Source organism: Canis lupus, chromosome 30, assembly GCF_011100685.1.
Source record: "Canis lupus familiaris isolate Mischka breed German Shepherd chromosome 30, alternate assembly UU_Cfam_GSD_1.0, whole genome shotgun sequence".
Classification (NCBI taxonomy): domain Eukaryota; kingdom Metazoa; phylum Chordata; class Mammalia; order Carnivora; family Canidae; genus Canis; species Canis lupus.
In genome coordinates this window covers 7,780,342-7,799,098 of record NC_049251.1, presented here as the reverse complement: position 1 = coordinate 7,799,098, position 18,757 = coordinate 7,780,342, and the positions used below count along the sequence as shown (strand labels likewise).

The 18,757-nt window shown below is 48.3% G+C and overlaps 1 protein-coding gene across 1 annotated transcript; it reads right to left on the bottom strand.

Moving 5' to 3' along the window:
* Positions 1–4,616: 4,616 nt before the first annotated feature.
* INAFM2 (InaF motif containing 2) lies at positions 4,617–7,391 on the bottom strand. The gene has a single exon (XM_038580050.1). The coding sequence runs from the start codon at positions 7,260–7,262 to the stop codon at positions 6,804–6,806; it is 459 nt and encodes a 152-aa protein (XP_038435978.1). The 5' UTR covers positions 7,263–7,391; the 3' UTR covers positions 4,617–6,803.
* Between the last annotated feature and the right edge of the window lie 11,366 nt (positions 7,392–18,757).

Genomic DNA, 18,757 nt, shown 5'->3' with positions numbered 1-18,757 from the left:
TATTGTCTACTGTTGCCATTTTCTCCTTTACCTCCTCTTCCAGTCTCACCTTCACTGGGGTGGGTACACGTCAAGGAAACAAGGGATGGTTTGTAAGGTTTACTCAGCCTTCCAGGGCAGTGAGCTTCATTTGCCTGGGGGAATTGACTGGAGTTAAGAGCCCCAGGAAGTGACCCTGCTCTTACTGGGGTCTTTGCCTTCACCTGCTGGCTGGATCATAAGGATGTTCTAAGCATTTCCCTTAACTCTGCACACCAACTTTCACAGCTCAGCATTTCCTCTTTTCTTCTTTTTACATCAGTGGCAATCTCCTGAACTCCTACCACAGTCTTTGCTTATTATTTTCCCCAGAATCAAAACTCCCTTGTTGGGTTTGCTCTATGCCTCCCAGAGTGAAGGTTTTTTTCACCCCAAGGAACAGCATGACTGTATTTTCTTATGGTCAAGGAACACATAACTGGGACTCCCAGCTATCTAACAAGGCACAAGTTCAGAGGCTTTGACCACCAGTCAACTCCAGCCCCAACCCTGGCCTCAGGGACAGGAATAACAGGAAAGGATGGTACTAGCACCACCTCCTCACTCCCGCCCCCCAAAAAACCCACAAAGGAAATGGCAAAATTCCCCATGTGGCTATCTATCTCTTCTTATTTTGGAGACTAGGTTGGGAAGGAGGGGGATTGTCAAGGAAATAGGAGAAACTAAAGATCTTACTTCACTCTGCCTCTCCGGCCACTTATCAGACCCCAGCAAGCAGCTTTTTGTGAGTGAGGACTGCCCCAGGGTGACCACAGCCTCACTGAGGGGAGAACCAGAAGCGGGGAAAGCAGGGAGAGGAGCTGCAGGAAGCACAGACTGGGGCTGCTTTCTCTCAAGTCTGCTGGCCGACGTCACAGCCTCTCATTAAGCATCTACTTGACGCCAGTGAAGTGAAATAGCACAGACCTGGCACTAGAAAGAACAAATGTGGCACCCACTGCTCCTTTTAAGGACTGACTGGAGAAGCAGTAGGCCTCAGGGCAGGAGGTGAAGCAAACACAACAGTACCTTTGTGGGAGGAGAGAGGACTCTTCCAGGCCTGCCTCCTTCACGAGCTCTCTAGGACAAGTTCTCCAGGCACCTTAAAAAAAAAATCCCAATCATGCAGGCTTTTTCCCTTTTTCTTACAAACTCTGGGGATACTGTGTTTCCTTTCTCTCCAGCAGGGCAGCTGGCCTCAACCAAGAAAAAAGGTCAAAAGTCACCTTGTAGCCATCTATCAAAACGGAAATACCTAAACCCTAAGTTACAGAATCAGAGGGAAAGTCTGGGCCAATGGTTCTCAGATTTTTAGTGTCAGAATCACCCGGAAGCTAGTCTGGGCTTCACCCTCTGAATCTCTCCTTCAGTTAGACTGGGATGGGGCCCAACACATGGCATTTCTAACAAGCTCCCAGGTGATGCTGACACTGATAGTCTGGGCACAGGATGTAATGTCTACTACCTGCCCTTTCACGTTTTTTTCCAGGCATCAATTTGCCCAGAGGGACAGATGCTCACTTGAAAATATATTACCTCCTTTGTATGTATTGTACTTTTATTCCCAAGATCTCCAAGCCCTGTCACATCTATTACCTCCAGCTGGTCTCATGAATTCCCATTTGGTTAAGAGAACAAAAGCCAGGCCAAGGCTGGAACCAGTGTCGTTACTGGGTCTCTCAGTTTCCTATTTTCCAGTTCAGGGTCTCTTATAAGAGTACACTGCCTCCCCGCCCCCCACTCCCCAGGTCCTCTCCATGCTGTGAGCTGCCCACACAGCAGGGAGCTGAGGTGGCCTCCAAGTCACAAGCTGGGCAGAGACCTCAACTCAGGACTCTGAACACCAAGGTAGCAGAAAGAGGTATATTTAAAAGGAATTCCTTGGTAGGGCAGCCGGGGTGGCTCAGTAGTTTAGCGCTGCCTTAGGCCCAGGGCCTGATCCTGGAGACCCGGGATCAAGTCCCACATCGGGCTCCCTGCATGGAGCCTGCTTCTCCCTTTGCCCGTGTCTTTCTACCTCTGTGTGTGTGTGTCCCTCATGAATAAATAAATAAAATCTTAAAAAAAAAAAAAAAAAGGAATTCCTTGGTAATCCAGGCGGTTGCTTTTCTGGACAAGTTGGTTTGGGGACTTTTAAGTCCCAGTTGGCACACTGGAGGCACTAAATAAATTGTTTTTGAATTAATGGTAGTGGTTTATGGAAGATATTCTAGGAAAGTTAGAACCATATTTCTGTTTAACTGATAAGCTACTCTAAAAGCAGATTTATTGAAGTTAAGAAAACCAGGCAGTAACAAAGATTGATTCTTGTTGGCATGACTAAATTTCTTGAGGTCAAGAATTGTTTGGGAATTTTCTAGTCTCTCAGTAGTAGCTTAACAAATGTTTATAGAATGCTTATATGGAAACTGGTCTGACCCAGGTGCTCCTTACTGACCAGGTGGCTCTTGTACACAGTATATATTTGGAGCCATGGCTTTATCTGTATTTAGGATAGAAAGCCTGGAAGAGTCTGGGTGTGTGATAAAAAGTATGTATGTTTTTTAAATTAGCTATTGGAGGGAACAAAGAGCCTGATACAGGTTTTCCGGCAGCAGAAACCCACAGGCTAGATCATCAAGTAAAAGATGTGGGAACACAAGTGGATTACAACTGTGACACCACACTGCCACTAGGGCCAATTCTAACACAATGATCAACCCAATGATCAACAAACTCTAAGCACCTACTACAATGTGCCAGGCACTGAGCTTAGCACTGGTCCTGTGAAATGAGCAAAGCCACTATGGTCCTTCCCTCTACTGAGGGAGCCAAGAAAAAGAAAACGCATACAGCTGTGGCCCTTTTTGTTATTGCATTGCAATTCCAGAAATACCTCCATTCTCTGCCAACAGGAAGGGGAGGACAATTATTACCCCTTTTAAATAGCTGTGGTAGCCCTAAAGCTTGGGACCTGACCTTTCAGTTCCCCTTAAAAAATATGTAGAAACAAGTAGATGCACTCCACTCAGCATTTCAAAACAGGATATAAATACTCAACTGAAGAACACAGTATCTTAGAATTCCCTAGTGAAAACTGAAAAACAAGGTAGACAGAAAAGCTTCCCAAGCTGTAGTCTCATACTGTGCAGAAATCTAGAGCTGTTAGGAAGAAAAGTATTTTTTATGCTTGAAACTTCAGAGAACTACTTCTCTGCACCTCAGCATCATGGGGGAAAGAAATGATTCCAACACAGACTCAAGTCTAAACAGCTTAGCAGACTCCTGATCCTTTACCCTCCAAAACTTCACAAGAGAGGATTATCTCCTCCTTCAAACTCAGGCTGCCTGGGAGTGAGTGCACACAGTAATGTCTAATAGAAGTAAACACCTAGAAATGATCCTGGCAATCCAGGTTCAAAGCAGTTCAAGGAAAGTAACCCCCTTTTGCAGACCTCTCCTTGCTGATGGACAATTTTGCAGCTAATTTCTAACCCATGAAAATAAAGCTGTTCTGACCCCTGCTCCCCACCACCCCAGCCCTGTTCTGGCCAACAGGCTTTTGCTACACACACTGTATGGGTCCAGTGTGTGAAGCCGTGTGCAACTGCAAAAGCCACATGTCACCATCTATACAAAAGGGGGGGCTGACTAGAAGAACCTTGGAAACTCTTTCACTTCCCTTCTGTTCTGCCTTACCAAGCCCTCTCACAGAAAGCCATTGTGTAGGCTGAAGAGGAAAATAAAAGAAGGGCGGACTTTTTCCATGCTCCCCTGCAGACTACAAGGTGATGTAAAAGCACAGAAGCTAGCCCCCAACAGCTCTGGAGAAGTGCAGGCCTCAGGGGGCCCCACTGACACTGGCTTCTCACTCTGCTTTGTATTGGGCAGCATTGTCTAATAATGAGCTCAGCTCAACCGTGTGCCATGTATTTTGAGGCATAACTAATCCCTTATATTTTGCTTTTCACCCACATGTCTTTTATTGTTTGCTTTAGGGGGAGAAAAGGCCTTACCTTTGAAGCAACCTACACCTTCTCTCAGCCATTTGGCTCTCTTGCCTGCTCCACTGTAGACAAAGCTCTGACCAACCACTGCAGGCACATCAGTGCGACCCTCCCGACCCTCCCAGCGTTAGTACTTCTCGAACTATCTAGGCGCTGAAGGTTTAACAGGGAGAACGGTGATGCTTATCAGGTGGCTTATCCTCACCTCAGCTCTCAGCCAGCTCAGTGTTTGTACTAATTCTTTTTCTTTTGGTAGTAATTCTTAATATGTATGCTTGCTGGTCCCTTAGCTTCCCCAGCTAGGCATCTGCTCAGAGACCCTTCAGAGCAGAACCTTTCAGAGGTTTTTAAAGGTTGGTAAAAGGTGACTGAGCTAGGTATCACTGTTCATCTGACCCCAAGATTGCTTCTCGACTAAGATGCATTCCTACCACTCTTCACTAATCAATTCAGTTAAGCCATCAGGCACAGAGAACATCAGGGCAATTGCTTTTTCCTCCTACACCTATTCATCAACATCTAACCACCACATCTCGGACCATCTCTTCTTCCAACCTCCACTCTTTCCCCAAGGAGTACGAAAGAGAAATGGTCAACTTACACAGGCATATGTAGAGTTCTTAGAATGTATTTTTGTTCACCTGAAAAATAAAACTTTTAAAAAATATACAGGACTTTTTGAGGACAGGTATATTTAAATGGCTGAATTATAAATAATGTCTCTGGTCATGTTGACAGCTAGAGCTGGAGCTAATGTCCCAATTCCAGTGAAGGCTTTAGAGTCAGGAGGCCAGCAGTTGGACCTATGAGTGGTCTCTCTAGACTCTGTGATCCATCCCAAAGTGGATTAGACAGTCCAGGATGCAGGGATGGGGGCAGGGGACTGGATTCCCAGATGTCCTCCTGCAAGTTCAAAGGATTCTTGGAATAAGATCAATTTACAAATTATTAAAATATAGGACTAAAAATTCACACAATAAATATAAATTACAGGCTATCATTGAAGTTATAAAGTGGCATTTTATGTTTCTTCCCCACCCCCAGGCCCCCATCAAAAATTTAAAAAGGCCTCAAAGGCTTCCTAATGACCAAAGTCACATCAGCTACTCAGAAATCTCCTCCAGCCAAGACATCTTGAGGGTGCTACCAGCCGGCTCCTAGGCTGACAGCTTAGCTGCTGTTATCTTGCCCACAACAGAACATGGCTTAAAGCAAGACTTGTTGTCCTGTAAACTTGGGTCAGAGCTAACTAGAGTGTAGGCCAGAAAACTGGACACAAACTGTTTTAGGACTCAGGTGGGTAAGTTTTTGTCTTTTTTTTTTTTAAGGTGCCTAATTTCCCAAAAAGGAAACACTAAGGGGTTTGATATCTTGTCACTACCCACACTCAATTGCCTAAAAGCAAGTGGCAGAAGGAAATGGAATCCAAATTGAGGATGTATAATTCTTGCTGTCCCAGAACTATACAGATGTCACTTCCCTTGGTGTTTCTCCTCTCAATCAAAGTATAGGCTGCATATAAGTAGGATTTATCAGGAGAGGTAAAGATAAACCAATGCAACTTTCCCACGGCTGGTCTATTAACTGGCTATCAAAGCACAATCCTGAGTTTGAAGCCCACTTTTTAGCCTTTCGGGTTCTCTAATACAATGCAAAACCAGAAAATGTGCTCAAAGCTCTGGTTTCACATCAGATTTCGCCCTAATTGCAGGGCTACGCAGTCACTGCAGGCTCAGGAAAGAGGGAAGGCAAGGGTGATTGATTACTGGAACAAGACGAGGTCTCGAGGAGCAGAAAATAAAATAAAAACACTTGTGAGCCACTCTACTTACAAAAGCTTGTTCTTCCTACAAGAACTCTGTGAGGAGAGAAGGCCAAGGATTGAAGCACAGAGGCACTGCTCTTTCCCTTCCTTCTTCCCTGGCCCATTTCCAGATACTTAGGGCTGCAACAGGAAGCCTCTTCCGAGGGGGCACCAGGGTGGGAAGAGGAGGCGATTAGTTTGTTCTCCACTCTCCCTAAACTGCTTCTACTTCTCCTAAGGTTTTCCACTATCCTTTCAAGTCTCAGGATGATTATACTCTTTTGGGTCATAAACCTATCTTTCTGAAATAGGAGGAACAGAGTGGGTGATGAAAACAACAGTGTTTGTGCCCTTCTGGCTAGCTGCACTTTGGGGGCCAGCAAATAGCCCTTGCATGACCCCATCAGTGGGTAGCTACCCAGGGTTGTGGGAGGATACATATAGTTCTGTGTAATTATAGCTTCTAGTGCATATGTCAACAACTATATACAGGGATCTATAAATTAAATGCATCTGTGGCCACTGCAACTAGGTTGACGTACCTGAGCTCCACTACTTTTGGTGCCCTCCTTGCGAGAGCTTCAGCTTATTAAAGAGCCCCTATAGCTCCCTCCTTCCCCTGAATCTTGGGGGAAAGCCCGAGTCACTCCTGCACGTAGGATACACAAGAGCTAGCGGCGAAAAAGGGTTCGGAGCTGGGATCTCCCCACCCCTCCCCCCATTCCCTTTATGGCTCCGGGCCCTGGCGCAGCACGGTCCTGGGAAGACCAAACCCCAAACTCCCCACCCAGCCCCGCCGAATCGTGGTCCCTGGGCTGAAGAACCGGCTGCAGGCCACTCGCTCCCGGGGCGAGCTGGCGACCGTCGCGGGGAGGGAGGGCGTTCACTCCCGAGGGGGTCGCTCCCGCGGGCTCCCCGCGCGTCCTGCTGCAAAGTCCTGCCTCCGGGCTTGGGGAGGGGAGAACGGTTCCTGGCCGCCCCCGGCGCGCAGGGGTTCAACGGCTCCCCGGCGCCGCCGCCGCTTCCTCCTCGTCCTCCTCCGGCCCCCGCGGCCGCCCCAGCGGCCCGGCCAGGGGGCTGTCGGCAGGGGGCTCGGGGGCCACGGGCCGCGCCGCCTGCAGCGGGGGCGCGTCGCGCGGTGCCTCGCGGCGGGACGAGCCGGTGGCATTGGGCCCGGCCGCCGCCCCCGAAGTCCCGGACGGGCCGGTGGCGTTGGAGCCGCCGGGGGGCGGGCCGGCGGCTCCCCCCGAGGTCCCGGCGCCCACCGGCTGCCAGATGAGGCTGTAGTAGACGGCGAGCACGATGGCGGCCAGCGACACGGAGAGCACGTAGGCGAACACGGTGGCGAGCCGGACCCACTTCTTGTTGGTCTTGGCCGCCATCTTCGCCTTCTTGTCCCCGGTGTAGGTGGCCGGCTTGCCCCGCTCGGCCGGGGCCGCGTCGCGCTCCTTCATGGGGGGGCCCCGGCCTTTGCCCCGGTGCTCCACGGCCCCGGCTGGAGGGGGCCTGGCGGCCTGCGAGGACTGGACAAGGGGCGGCCCGGCGCCCTCCGCTCCCGGCAGCTCCGCGCTCCGCCGCCGCTCCTCACGCCGCCCGCCCGCAGCCCTCCACCGCGGCGCTGCAGCCGCCGCCGGGGCCTGGACCAGTCACTGCCGCCAGCGCCGCCGCCGCCGCCGGCCCGTCAGCTGCTTCCCCGCCGCCGCCACAGCCACAGCCGCCACAGCCGCCCGGCTCCGCGTCCCCATCCGCCGCCGCTGCCGCCGCCGCCGCCGCCGCCGCCGCCTGCCCGGCCGCCGGCCGCCCGGTCTCCAGTGGCCGCGCGGACGGCGCGCTCCGCTCCAGCAGGGCTCCCCCACCTCGCGCGCCGGCAACAGGGGGCGGGGGGAGCGCTGCTAGGGGCTGCCTCTTAAAAGGGCGACGCCGGGGTCCGGAAATGCCGCGCGGGGAGGCGGGCTTCTGTCGGGCGCCGCGAGCTCCGCCGGGACGCCCCGTTAGGAGAGAGTTAAAGGAGGCCGGTTCTTAAAAGGGCAACGGCGCCGCAGCCCCGCGCGGGCCGGCGCGGCGGGGATGGGAGCCCCGGGGGCTTCTTTAAAAGGGGAACGGCGCGGTTCGGGGCGGGGCGCGGAACGGGAAAGGGGGCGGGGCCGGGCGGTCGGAGCCAGGAGCTGTCAACTCTGGCGCCTCTGTCCTCCTTCCCGACTGTCCGAAGTGACCGGTGCAATAGCAGCGGCGGCTGCGGCCCGCAGGCCTTAGTATACCCCCGAAGTGGGGGTGGTGACGCGCGCGTGTCCTCGCGTGCTCTCGCCCCGCTCCACGTACCTTCCGAGCGGGTCTCGTGGACCCCTTCCCTCCCAGTGGGCCGGGCCCTCATCCCGCACCGGCAGCTAAGGAGCCTGGAACCCTCCCTCGCTCTGCTGACAGCCGGTCGCGCCCCTTCACCACCGCCGCCCCGCCCCCCGCCCCCGCCCCCGGCCCCCGCCCCGGCCCCCGCCCCGGCCCGGCTGGCCTTCGGGGCTCTGCTGAAATCTTCCCGATTCCCTTCCTTATTCTCTTAGAGTCCGGGTCACGCTGCGCAGACCTTTCAAAGTTTCTGGGGCAGAGCCACGCGCTGAGCTGGGCTCTCCAGACTCGCCTTCCACCGTAGTCCTGAAGCGCGCAGCAGGTCGGGGCTTCCGACTTCCAGCTTTGGGTTTTTGGGTCAGGAACTGCACTGAACTGGTGGCTCTCGGACCTCTCCCCTTCTCGGATTCCCTCTGGGCCTCAGAGTCTGGGCTGTTGTTCCTCCTCTCCGCCTTCCCTTATGAGGTGGGTCCTCCCTCGTGGCAGCCGCTTTCCCCTGTGCCTTCCTGCCCTTCTGCCCTCCTCTCTCTTGCCTTCTGTTCTCCCCACTCCCTCTGTAGAAGGCTTTCCGGAATTTATGGTTCCCTCCTCCCTGAATTCTACTCCCTGTGTTCCCGGAGCTGGGGGGGGTGTGCTGCCTGGATGTCTTAGTGGGTATGTGAGAGACTGTGCCTGTGTGGTGGGGGGTGGGGGGGGTGGGGGAGAGGGCTGTGGTGGTGATGGGATCCTGTGTGTGCCGGCCCCTTCCCCCTTCACGTGTGATCGTGACCCCTGACTCTGTGGGACAGGACCCTCTCTGCCCTTCCCATTTCCCCTCCTCCACAAGAATCTTTGCCTTCTATTTTTTCTTTTAAAGATTTTACTTATTTATTCACGATACACACGCATAGAGAGAGGCAGAGACATAGGCAGTGGGAGAAGCAGACTCCCCACTGAGCAAGGAGCCCACCGTGGGGCTCCATCCCAGGACCCCCGGGATCACAACCTGAGCCAGAGGCAGACACTCAGCCACTGAGCCACCCTGATGCCCCAAAACTTTGCCTTCTAGACACCTGTCCCTTTACAAGGGAGCTCCTCCCCAGCACTGCTGCTCTGCTACCTCAGCCAAACAGAAATCAGCTGGCTGCCAGAGCTGAGGGTGTCCATCAGCTGCTTAAACCAGGGGCCTATAACCCAGCCTTTCTCTCTCATTCCTGAGATCCAGGTGTGAGTCTGCCACTAGCAGTAGTCAACTGGATGCGATTTCCAGGAATACCCTAGCCTGCCCTTGTACTTCTGAGAAATTTTAAGGACATCCAAAATTTGGAATGTTAATTGCCTTTTGTGCACTGATGGGGAAAAAACAACTACTCCTTCCCCATCCTGCTCCCAGGGTGGCCTGTTAAGTTAAAATCTCTGAATTGTCTCTGGATGTTGTCCTCTCTTCTCTCCCCTGCTTTTTGGTCTTCCTGACAGAACTGATCAGATCAACTATACCAAGGTGAATTATTTTGAAAGATTCCAGGTAAGGCCAACCCAAAGCCTCCTTCCATCCTCTTTCTTTGAGTGTACTCCATATTAAGTAAACTTCTTTCTTCTTGCTTGGTTCCCAGTGGGGTAGATGAACAGCATGTCACTCTTTTCCATGCTAAGGAATAAATATACTTAAAGCCCTTACTGAATTCGTCTCACCCTGTTCTTCTCCAAACTAAACAGTGCCAGATTCTTTAACCTGTCATCAATAAGCCCTATTTATTATCTGGATTTACATAGTGTCTTTTACCCTAGGAACTCAAAATGCTTTCAGATATAATGGAGTCTGATCTCCCTGGTGCCTGAGCCATTAAGAAACCATTAGTGTATTCCTGTTGCAGGCAACCCAGTGGCCCCCTAGTGGCCTGAAAGTGAAATGCTCCTCTAAATGCCTCTCCCCAACCCAAGGGTAAGTAGAGACAAAGAAATCAGAAAATCAAGGCAGCTTGGGGACAGAATAGACCCCACAGGTCATCTTTTGTTAATACCCCCAAGGGGCCTAAGACCTCCTCCACAACATCTCTGTGGATCCCTGTCCAGTGACAGCTATCCAGAGATAGCCATGATGGTGTACCTTACTTTCTGCTCTATAAAGCAGCCTTTCCAGCTCTGGAACGTTTTGACTTATTATAACAGTAGCAACATCCTTGCTCTTATTATGTGCTGGCTCCAAATTAAGCCCTTATATGCTTCATCTCATTTGTCTCACGACAATCTATCAGGTAGTGACTACTTATCTCCATCTTCAAAGTGAAGAAAGAGCCCCAAAGAAAGCTAAGTAACTTGCTCAAGGTCACATAGCTAGATAGACTTCAAACTTGAGTCATTCTGACTCTAGGGCCTTAGGTTCTCTGATCCCTGCTCTACTCTGCCTCATAGGTGGAGCTGAAATGTGTCTCTGTAGTGAGGGTACCCTCAGATCAGGGTGGAAGCACTCCTTCTTCTAGCTGCCAGGAGTGTTGGCTACTGATGGCTCACAGCTTCCAGTGTCCCTGGGAATTGCTCTCAGATGCCAAAGGAAGCTGCCTCTCTCTTTTGGCCTACAAGACCAATAAGTAAGCGTCAACTTGCAACAAAACCCAACCAGAGATGTTTAGGGACCTACTAGGAAAGGAAGAGGGCTATACCTGCAAGGAGCTACAAAAGTAATCAACATGTACTGGTAGGAGCCCGGAGAGGAGGTATAGGCTGGATTAATGGGGAGCTGAACCTGAATATTAAGTTAAGAAAAAAAGGAGAGTGTATTGATATGGGAGCACTCTCAGGTGATATAGGATTTAATACCCTGACAAAGATCCTGGGAGACAGGGGAAAGGCAATGGCCAGTCAAGTGAAATGAAAATGCCAGAATTGCCATAGCAGAAGATGGAAGAAGGGTTCGAAAAGTTCAGGGAAATGAGCCTGCTATATGATCAGTCCTCTATGTAAGGCCAGAAACCCACTTCAGTCCTGTAGGAAGGCCCAGAGGATACTCTGGTTATCTTTTTTTTTTTTTAACTCTGGTTATCAAAGCAAAGAGGAATGCACTGGGAGGAACTTCATTTGGCTGTCCTCTCCAGGCCAGGGCTGACAGCAGAGGTCATTACAGCACTGGCTCTTTGATAGCCATGAGGACGATAGGACCATGAGATAATAGAATCCAGAGGCTGGTGCAACCACTGTGATGAGCAGCAAGTTGGACTGGCAATGGAAGGTCCTGACAGTAGAGCTAGGCAGACAGTGAATAGAACATAGCATCCCTAGGGCAAACTAGATGGGCCGCCAGTAATGGTTTTGCTCAACCTATGCCAGTGGTTCTCGAACTTTCTGGTCTCAAGAGCACTTTGCACTCTTGAAAACCAATGTCTCCAAAGAGCTTTTGTTTATAGGGGCTATATCTATCAACATTTACCATATTAGAAATAAGACTGAGAAAAATTTTTTTCTTTTTTTCTTTTTTTTTTATTGGAGTTCAATTTGCCAACATATAGTGTATCACCCAGTGCTCATCCCGTCAAGTGCCCCCCTCAGTGCCCGTCACCCAGTCACCCCAACCCCCCGCCCACTTCCCTTTCCACTACCCCTTGTTCGTTTCCCAGAGTTAGGAGTCTCTCATGTTCTAAGACTGAGAAATTTATAAAATGCTTATCAACTAATTAAAAAACAATTAGCCCATTATATGTTAACATCAAGAGTATATTTTTATGAAAAAGAACTATTTAGGAAAGAAAAAAAAGTTAGTTGAAAGAGTAGCTTTTTTCACACTTTGGCAAATCTTTAAAAAGTGGCTTTATGGAAGACAGCTGGATTCTCATATCTATTTCTATTGGCAATATGTTGTTTTGGTTAAAATATATGAAGAAAATCTGGCCTGACCCAGATATGGAATTGAGAAAGACAGAAGCATTTTAATAGCCTTTTCACATAATTTGAGATTACACCAAAACTCAACAAGTAGTATTTTCTTAAATGGTAGTTGTACTGTAGAATATAAAACTATATCAATGAACTCATTCACATTAAAGTCTATTAATCTGCCCTGCACTATGAATGGCTCTTGTACCCTTGTATAGTTTTATAACATCCTGCTTTGGTCATTTGGAAAATAATGGCTCGTTGGATTACACAGATCTTTCAAATATTGATACAATTTCATTATACAATATTAAAAATTATATTTGTTAATATCAGAAAAAGTTTATTGGAATCTGTCAAACTCATGATAGTGCATATAAATTTTCTAAAGTTCTAATTTTCACAGAAAGTTCAAATTTTAAAATTAGTCACAAATACTATTCATTGTTTTCCCCAAAGTGACAGGCTTACTTATTTTGAATTAGATAAAACATCTGCCAAATAGCCACATCTTAATAACCATAGTTTTTCTATCAGTTGTTCTTGCAAGTGAAAATGGTATTCCATGAAAAAAATAGTTCAGCTGATAACTCAGTGGCACAGTGGTTCATAAGACAGACCCATTATACTTGGGTGTGCAGTATAGTACTTTCCATCTAATATTGTCTGTTTATATTTATTTTTTCAATTTTTTTTTGTTTAGTTTTTAAGTAGGTTCTGTGCCCAGTGTGGAGCCCAATGTGAGGCTTGAACTCAGGACCCTGAGATCAAGACCTGCGCTGAGATCAAGAGTTGGATACATAACCGACTAAGCCACCCAGGCACCCTTAATAGATTTTTTTATTTTTAAGTAATCTCTCCACCCCATGAGGAGCTTGAACTCACAACTCCAAGGTCAAGAGTTGCACACTGCATGGAGACAGCCAGATTCCCCAATCACAGAGGATATTTAAAAGACATGTATTTAAGGGTCATGATTTAATCAATTTTAGCAATTTTTTTTGCTTCATTAAGGATACTCTGAAGTGAATTGACCTTTTCCCCTCCCTCCATACTCTCTTTGTTTCCTTTCTTTCTTCATTCTGTCTTTACTATGAACTACTGGAACAGTTGGCACCACTGCCTTGGTTTGTTAAAGTTCCAGCAGATTTATCCACCATTGCTTTTGCATCATCAGTGCAAATGTCTAGGCAGTTTTGATCTTATGAAATCTCTGAAATGGCATCAGAACCTCCAAAGATCTGCAGACGACACACAAAATTCCTGAGCTGTACAATGAAAAGAAATCAAGAATGAAAGGCCAGGAGATTGATGGCAGTTGTTCCAGTATAAAGTCACAATACCTTGTGCAGTTTCCAGATCTGATTCAATTTTTAAATCTAGAAACTGCTGACTAAAGGAGAGGTTAGGTCCCTAGGAGGAAGGCTTTTGGAATACTATGGCAATATAGCAATGGCTTCACTAGTCCTTCCTCAATGGGACCCATGGCCATTTACTTGGGTTACTGTACACTGGGGGGGGGGGGGGGGGGAGGTGAAATGGCCAAACATTTTAAGGGCATGCAGTATCTGAATTATATTGATATCTGGGGACCTGAATCATCATCATGACTCCCTAGAAGAGTGGCCCCTGGGTAAAAATATGTATAGGCTCACAGGCTGTAGCAAATGTTGGTTAAAGGCCTAGAAAAAGCAATATTGGGGAATTGGGAACAAGAAGGTCTTGGGGAGAGGCATGTAGATGTATTTATGAGAATGAGCACAATGTGAAGATCTACACATTGCATTTTTTAAAAAAGGTGTTATTTATTTATTTATTCATGAGAGACGCACAGAGAGAGAGAGAGAGGCAGAGACGCAGGCAGAGGGAGAAGCAAGCTCCATGCAGGGAGCCCGATGATCCTGGGATTCCAGGATCATGCCCTGGGCCGAAGGCAGGCACTCAACCACTCAACCACTGAGCCACCCAGTCGTCCCTATATATTGCATGTTAATGTCCATCTGAGAGCCTCCACCAGAGGAGACACTTGGTTAAGTAGATAGAATGACTTGGCTTAGCTGATGTTTGCCAGCCTCTGTCATCAACCACTCACATTGGCACAATGAGCACATAAATAAAGTGGCCATGTTGGCACAGATGGAGGCTACACATAGGCATATTGTATATGGTGGCAGGGGTAGGCCCAACAGAATGGTCTCCCACTCACCAAAGCTTAGCTAACAATTGTGGCTACCAAATGTTCAACCTGCCAGCAACTGATGGCCAACAAGCCACTTGGTAACAAGTTGATGACACTGGACCTGCTCTTCTCTGGAAGGTTGGTGATTAATCTTGACTTGAATCAGCAAATATTCTGGATATGGATTTCTCTTTCCTGCTAAAGGCTTCAATCAGCTCCACTCCCTGAGGGCTTAAAGAGTATTTCATTTACTGACATGGACTCTCATATACCATCGTATCAGATCAAGAGTGGGCAAAAGATCATGGAATCTTCTGGAACTATCACATATTTTGCCACCCACTTTGAATAGAGCTGATAGAGTAAAAGAATAGCCTTTCAAAGGTGCAGCTGAAGGACCATTTTAGAGATGATGGGACACCATGCTCCAGGATGAAGTGTGCACCCTATTCAATAACTATAATATAATTCTATTGCCAAATGGGTGTGATACCAAGGGCCAGAAGACAAGATGTGAAAATAAGAATAATCCTAGTTAATATCACTCCCAGTGACCCTTTTGGGGGAATTTGTGGTTCCTATTCCTAGTTTCAGGCTCTCCAGGTATAGAGAATCTGGTTCCCAGATGTAAACACTTCCACCAAGGGACAGAACAAGAATCTCGTAAACTTTAAGTGTGGCTGCTTTCTGTTCTTCAAACAGAAGAACAGAAGACCAAAAGACAGTAGGAAAAAAAAAAAAAAAAAGAATCATATCCTTGTAGAGGTATTTGACCCTGATCCTTTGGAAGATTTAGGTTTGCTGCCACCATGGGATCAGGATAGAATATGTTTGGCACCCAGGTCATCCACTAGGGTACCTCTTGATACACACTTGCCCAGTTTTGATAGTAAGTGGACAAATGCAGTGGCATGGTTTGAGAGGGACATGGTGGTTAGGGGCTCATATTCCTTAGGATTGAGGATCTGAGTCATTTTACCACGTAAGCCAACTAGACCTGTAGACGTACAAGTTGACGATAAAGAGAATCTAGAATGAGTAATGGTTGGGGAGTGGGGGACACTGAATATCAGTTATGTCACCAAAACAAGCTGCAGTTGTGGGGACTATATTCCACTTACCTTCTTGTAAGTTTCCCAGGGAAAGCAATCATCAGAATCCTGGAGGGGTGATTCCATGGAGAGCAAGCAGATGAGGCAAGTAGGTCTGAGTCCTGCAAAGTGGGGATTGCGATGGTTGCTATGGTGCACTACCCAGATCCTGCCTTTGGGACAAAGAAGCTTATCCCCACACGTTACCAGAAGTGCTAGCTGCTGATGGCTGAGAGATGAGTCTCTCCCCAGGGAATTCTTTTTTATTTATTTTTTAATATTTTATTTATTTATTTATGAAGGACACAGAGAGAGAGAGGCAGAGGGAGAAGCAGGCTCCATGTAGGGAGCCCGATGCAGGACTGGATCCTGGGACCCCAGGACCACGCAGGCTGAGCTACCCAGGGATCCCTCCCCAGGGAATTCCTTAAACCACCAAAGGGAAGTGCCTTGCCTGACGTCATGAGCCCTTCCTAGGGATAGTCTGGCCAATGTAGGGGGTTCAAAGGACCAGTCCTCTTGCCCTCCTTGGGGCCATCTCAACTTGCCTGTGAACCCTAAACCTCCTTTGTAGGAGAGTCCTTTGTTGTGACTACATCGTTGACCAGTTTCTACCCACTGCCTCCCCACCCCCAATCCTGATTCCTTCACTCCCTCAGGTGTACTGTGTTGCAAACTTCCTGCAAGCAAATCTGTCTCATAATGTTTCATGAGGTCACCTAAGACTCTAACTTTTAGGAACCCAGAGGACAAGTCTAATCATCTGAAGGGGGACCTCGTGGACCATCTGTGTCTTCTCTGCTGGTTGCTGAGGATGTCATGGTCGTGTTATCTAGCAGTCCTCACAGCGTGTTGTGTGCTTCGTACAGCCTCGCTGCCCTTTGCAAAATGTTCTCCTGCTTGTGCGTTTCCCCATGATGAAACAACCTGAACAGAAGTTGGTGATCTGACATGCATGCCAAGAATGAGAATGGCCTGAGTCTCCCCATCCACCCATCCCAGGTCCAGACCCAGAGGGTCTGGATGCAGCCAGTTTCCCGGTGTTCCCAGAGCTTTCCAGGCAATTCTGATATCAAGATGGAGGATCACCGGGCTCAGTACTTGAATTTCGCAGCCTGAGAGTCTGTCCGCTTAGTTAGCAGCCTTTTCATTTGACTCAGATGGAGTTGGCTGTCAGCGCAAACCCTCAGTTTTATTCACACGTGCTTCTGCTAAGCCGCCACTTCCCCACCCTGTCCTTGTACAGATGGTGCCTTGGAGCCAAGCCCAGATCTCTCAGTTAAGCCCTGTTCATTTTACCTTGTGAGGTTCAGGCTGTTGCTCCAGCAGGTTAGGATGTTTGGGGATCCTGGGTGTGTCTGCCAACATATTCCCTGTCCTCACTGGCTTCCTGTTATTCACAAAGGTGAGGGGCTTGGTCACTGAGGCTTTACCCAGGCCCTGATAAAAAGGTGGACCAGCACAGGAGGAAGGACAAAGCCAGCTCTGAGAGAGCATTCCTTAGGTGCAGTGCACCACACCCACCTGGAGAAGGGCATCTAACTTATTTCCTTTACTCTTAGAAAAGCCAGTCTATTTCACAGATAGATAAACAGAGGCAGAGAATATGAATACTGCGTCCAAGAACACCTTGCCGGGGTAGAAGCCAATCTCCCTTGCCATTTTTGGCTCTCATCTCTAGGTTTATCACCTCTCAGAGGAAAGGCAGGAGACAAAAGTGACGAGGTTGGCCCTTCTGATTAGAAGATAAAGATTTTTAGAGTTGGAAGGAATCTTAGAAATAATCAGAAGCTTAATAGATGAGGGAACTCAGGTAATAACTTGCCAGGATCTCACAGCAAAACTTTGCGCCCGTAGAGACTAAAATCTGGGTTTTTGAGGATGGGTCCAGGGCTCACTCAGCTATACCTTCAGGCAAGTTTGATGGCACTTCAAAGGGAAACACACATGAGTTACCTGTGTGACTCAGTTAAGCGTAGGACTCTTGATTTTGGCTCAGGTCATGATCCCATAGGTCGTGGGATCCAGCCCTATGATGGGCTCAGCATGGACTGTGCTTGAGATTCTTTCCCACTTCCTCTCCCTCCCTTCTTGCCCTACTGCCCACCCCACCCCCATACATGGTGTCTCTCTCAAATAAATAAATATGTATTTTAAATTAAATATATGTACATATTTATATTTAATTTATATATATGAATATATGTATATATTCTTTCTCCCTTTCTTTCTGCCCCTCTCCTCTCTTAACAAAAAAAAACAAAAAAAGGAAACCCACATGGGACTTAATTTATTTTATTTTTTATTTTTATTTTTTTTAAGATTGATTTATTTATTCATGAGACACACACACACAGAGGCAGAGACATAGGCAGAGGGAAAAGCAGGCTCCCCACAGAGAGTCGGATGCGGAACTTGATTCCATGACCCCAGGATCATGACCTGAGCTGAAGGCAGACGCTCAACCACTGAGCTACCCAGGCATCCCATGGACTTATTTTAAGTCCCAGATGGTTCCTTCTACAATTCTAGAAGGGCTTGGCATGGGAGGACAGACCATGTCTTCCCCCTGGGCTTTTGCAGAGAACTCTTGACAGTCTCTCCTCTCCTCCCCAAGGGACCAGAGCGCCAGCACTCACCTCTCGGCCTTATCTGTGCCTCCATTCACACCCAGCTCTCAGTGTGCAGAGGGTGGCTGGATCTGCAGCCACAGCTGGGCACGCAGCTGGACTGGTAGACAGCTTGTGGTCCTCACTCTCACTGCCTCATCAGTTGTGGGGCTGGGGTGATTAAAGGTTTTGGGAGGCTGGCACTTGTCCATGAGCAGAGTCCTCATGCTCATGATTTCATGAGTTCGGGCCACCTGCTTTGAGTCTACAACCAAGAGCATCCCTAACTCAGCCTGCCCTGGAAAGGTACGTCAGCCCCCGATCCACACAAACAGCTGAGGAAAAAAAGAAAAAGCGATCTAAAAAGCAAGAGTGTGAAGATACTTGTTGTGGAAAGAATGGCATATATACTGAAGAGGAAGTAATAAGAACTGTATTTCCCTTGCCAGTGTCTGCTAATTAGTAATAGTAATAAATAATGATCATCATGCTATTAAGCTCATGTGCAGGCACCATATTAAGTACTTTACATACAGTGTATCACTGAATCCTTGCAACAACCATTTGAGGTATCCTGATCCCCATTTTATAGGTGGGAAAGTAGAGGGGCAGGAAGGTTAAGTATCACAAGATAAACCAGCTTGTCAGTGGCTAGGTTCATGAGTGTAGCTCCCTATGCCAGTCTGGGAAACACAACTCAGAGGATACAACAGCCAAGGCATCTTCATTCCAAAAGTAGCTCACCATTGGCCCAAGATGCACCATAGTGTGCCCTCAGACTCCCAAACTCTGCCATTCTAACTTGATTCTCCTGTTTGCTATAACCTGCAGATCAGAGTGCAACTTCCACTATTAATCTTCTCTAGGAAACCACAGCACAAGGT

Excerpts from the sequence above, each read along its gene's own strand:
- INAFM2 (XM_038580050.1), bottom strand. The coding sequence starts at position 7,262 with ATGAAGGAGCGCGACGCGGCCCCGGCCGAGCGGGGCAAGCCGGCCACC.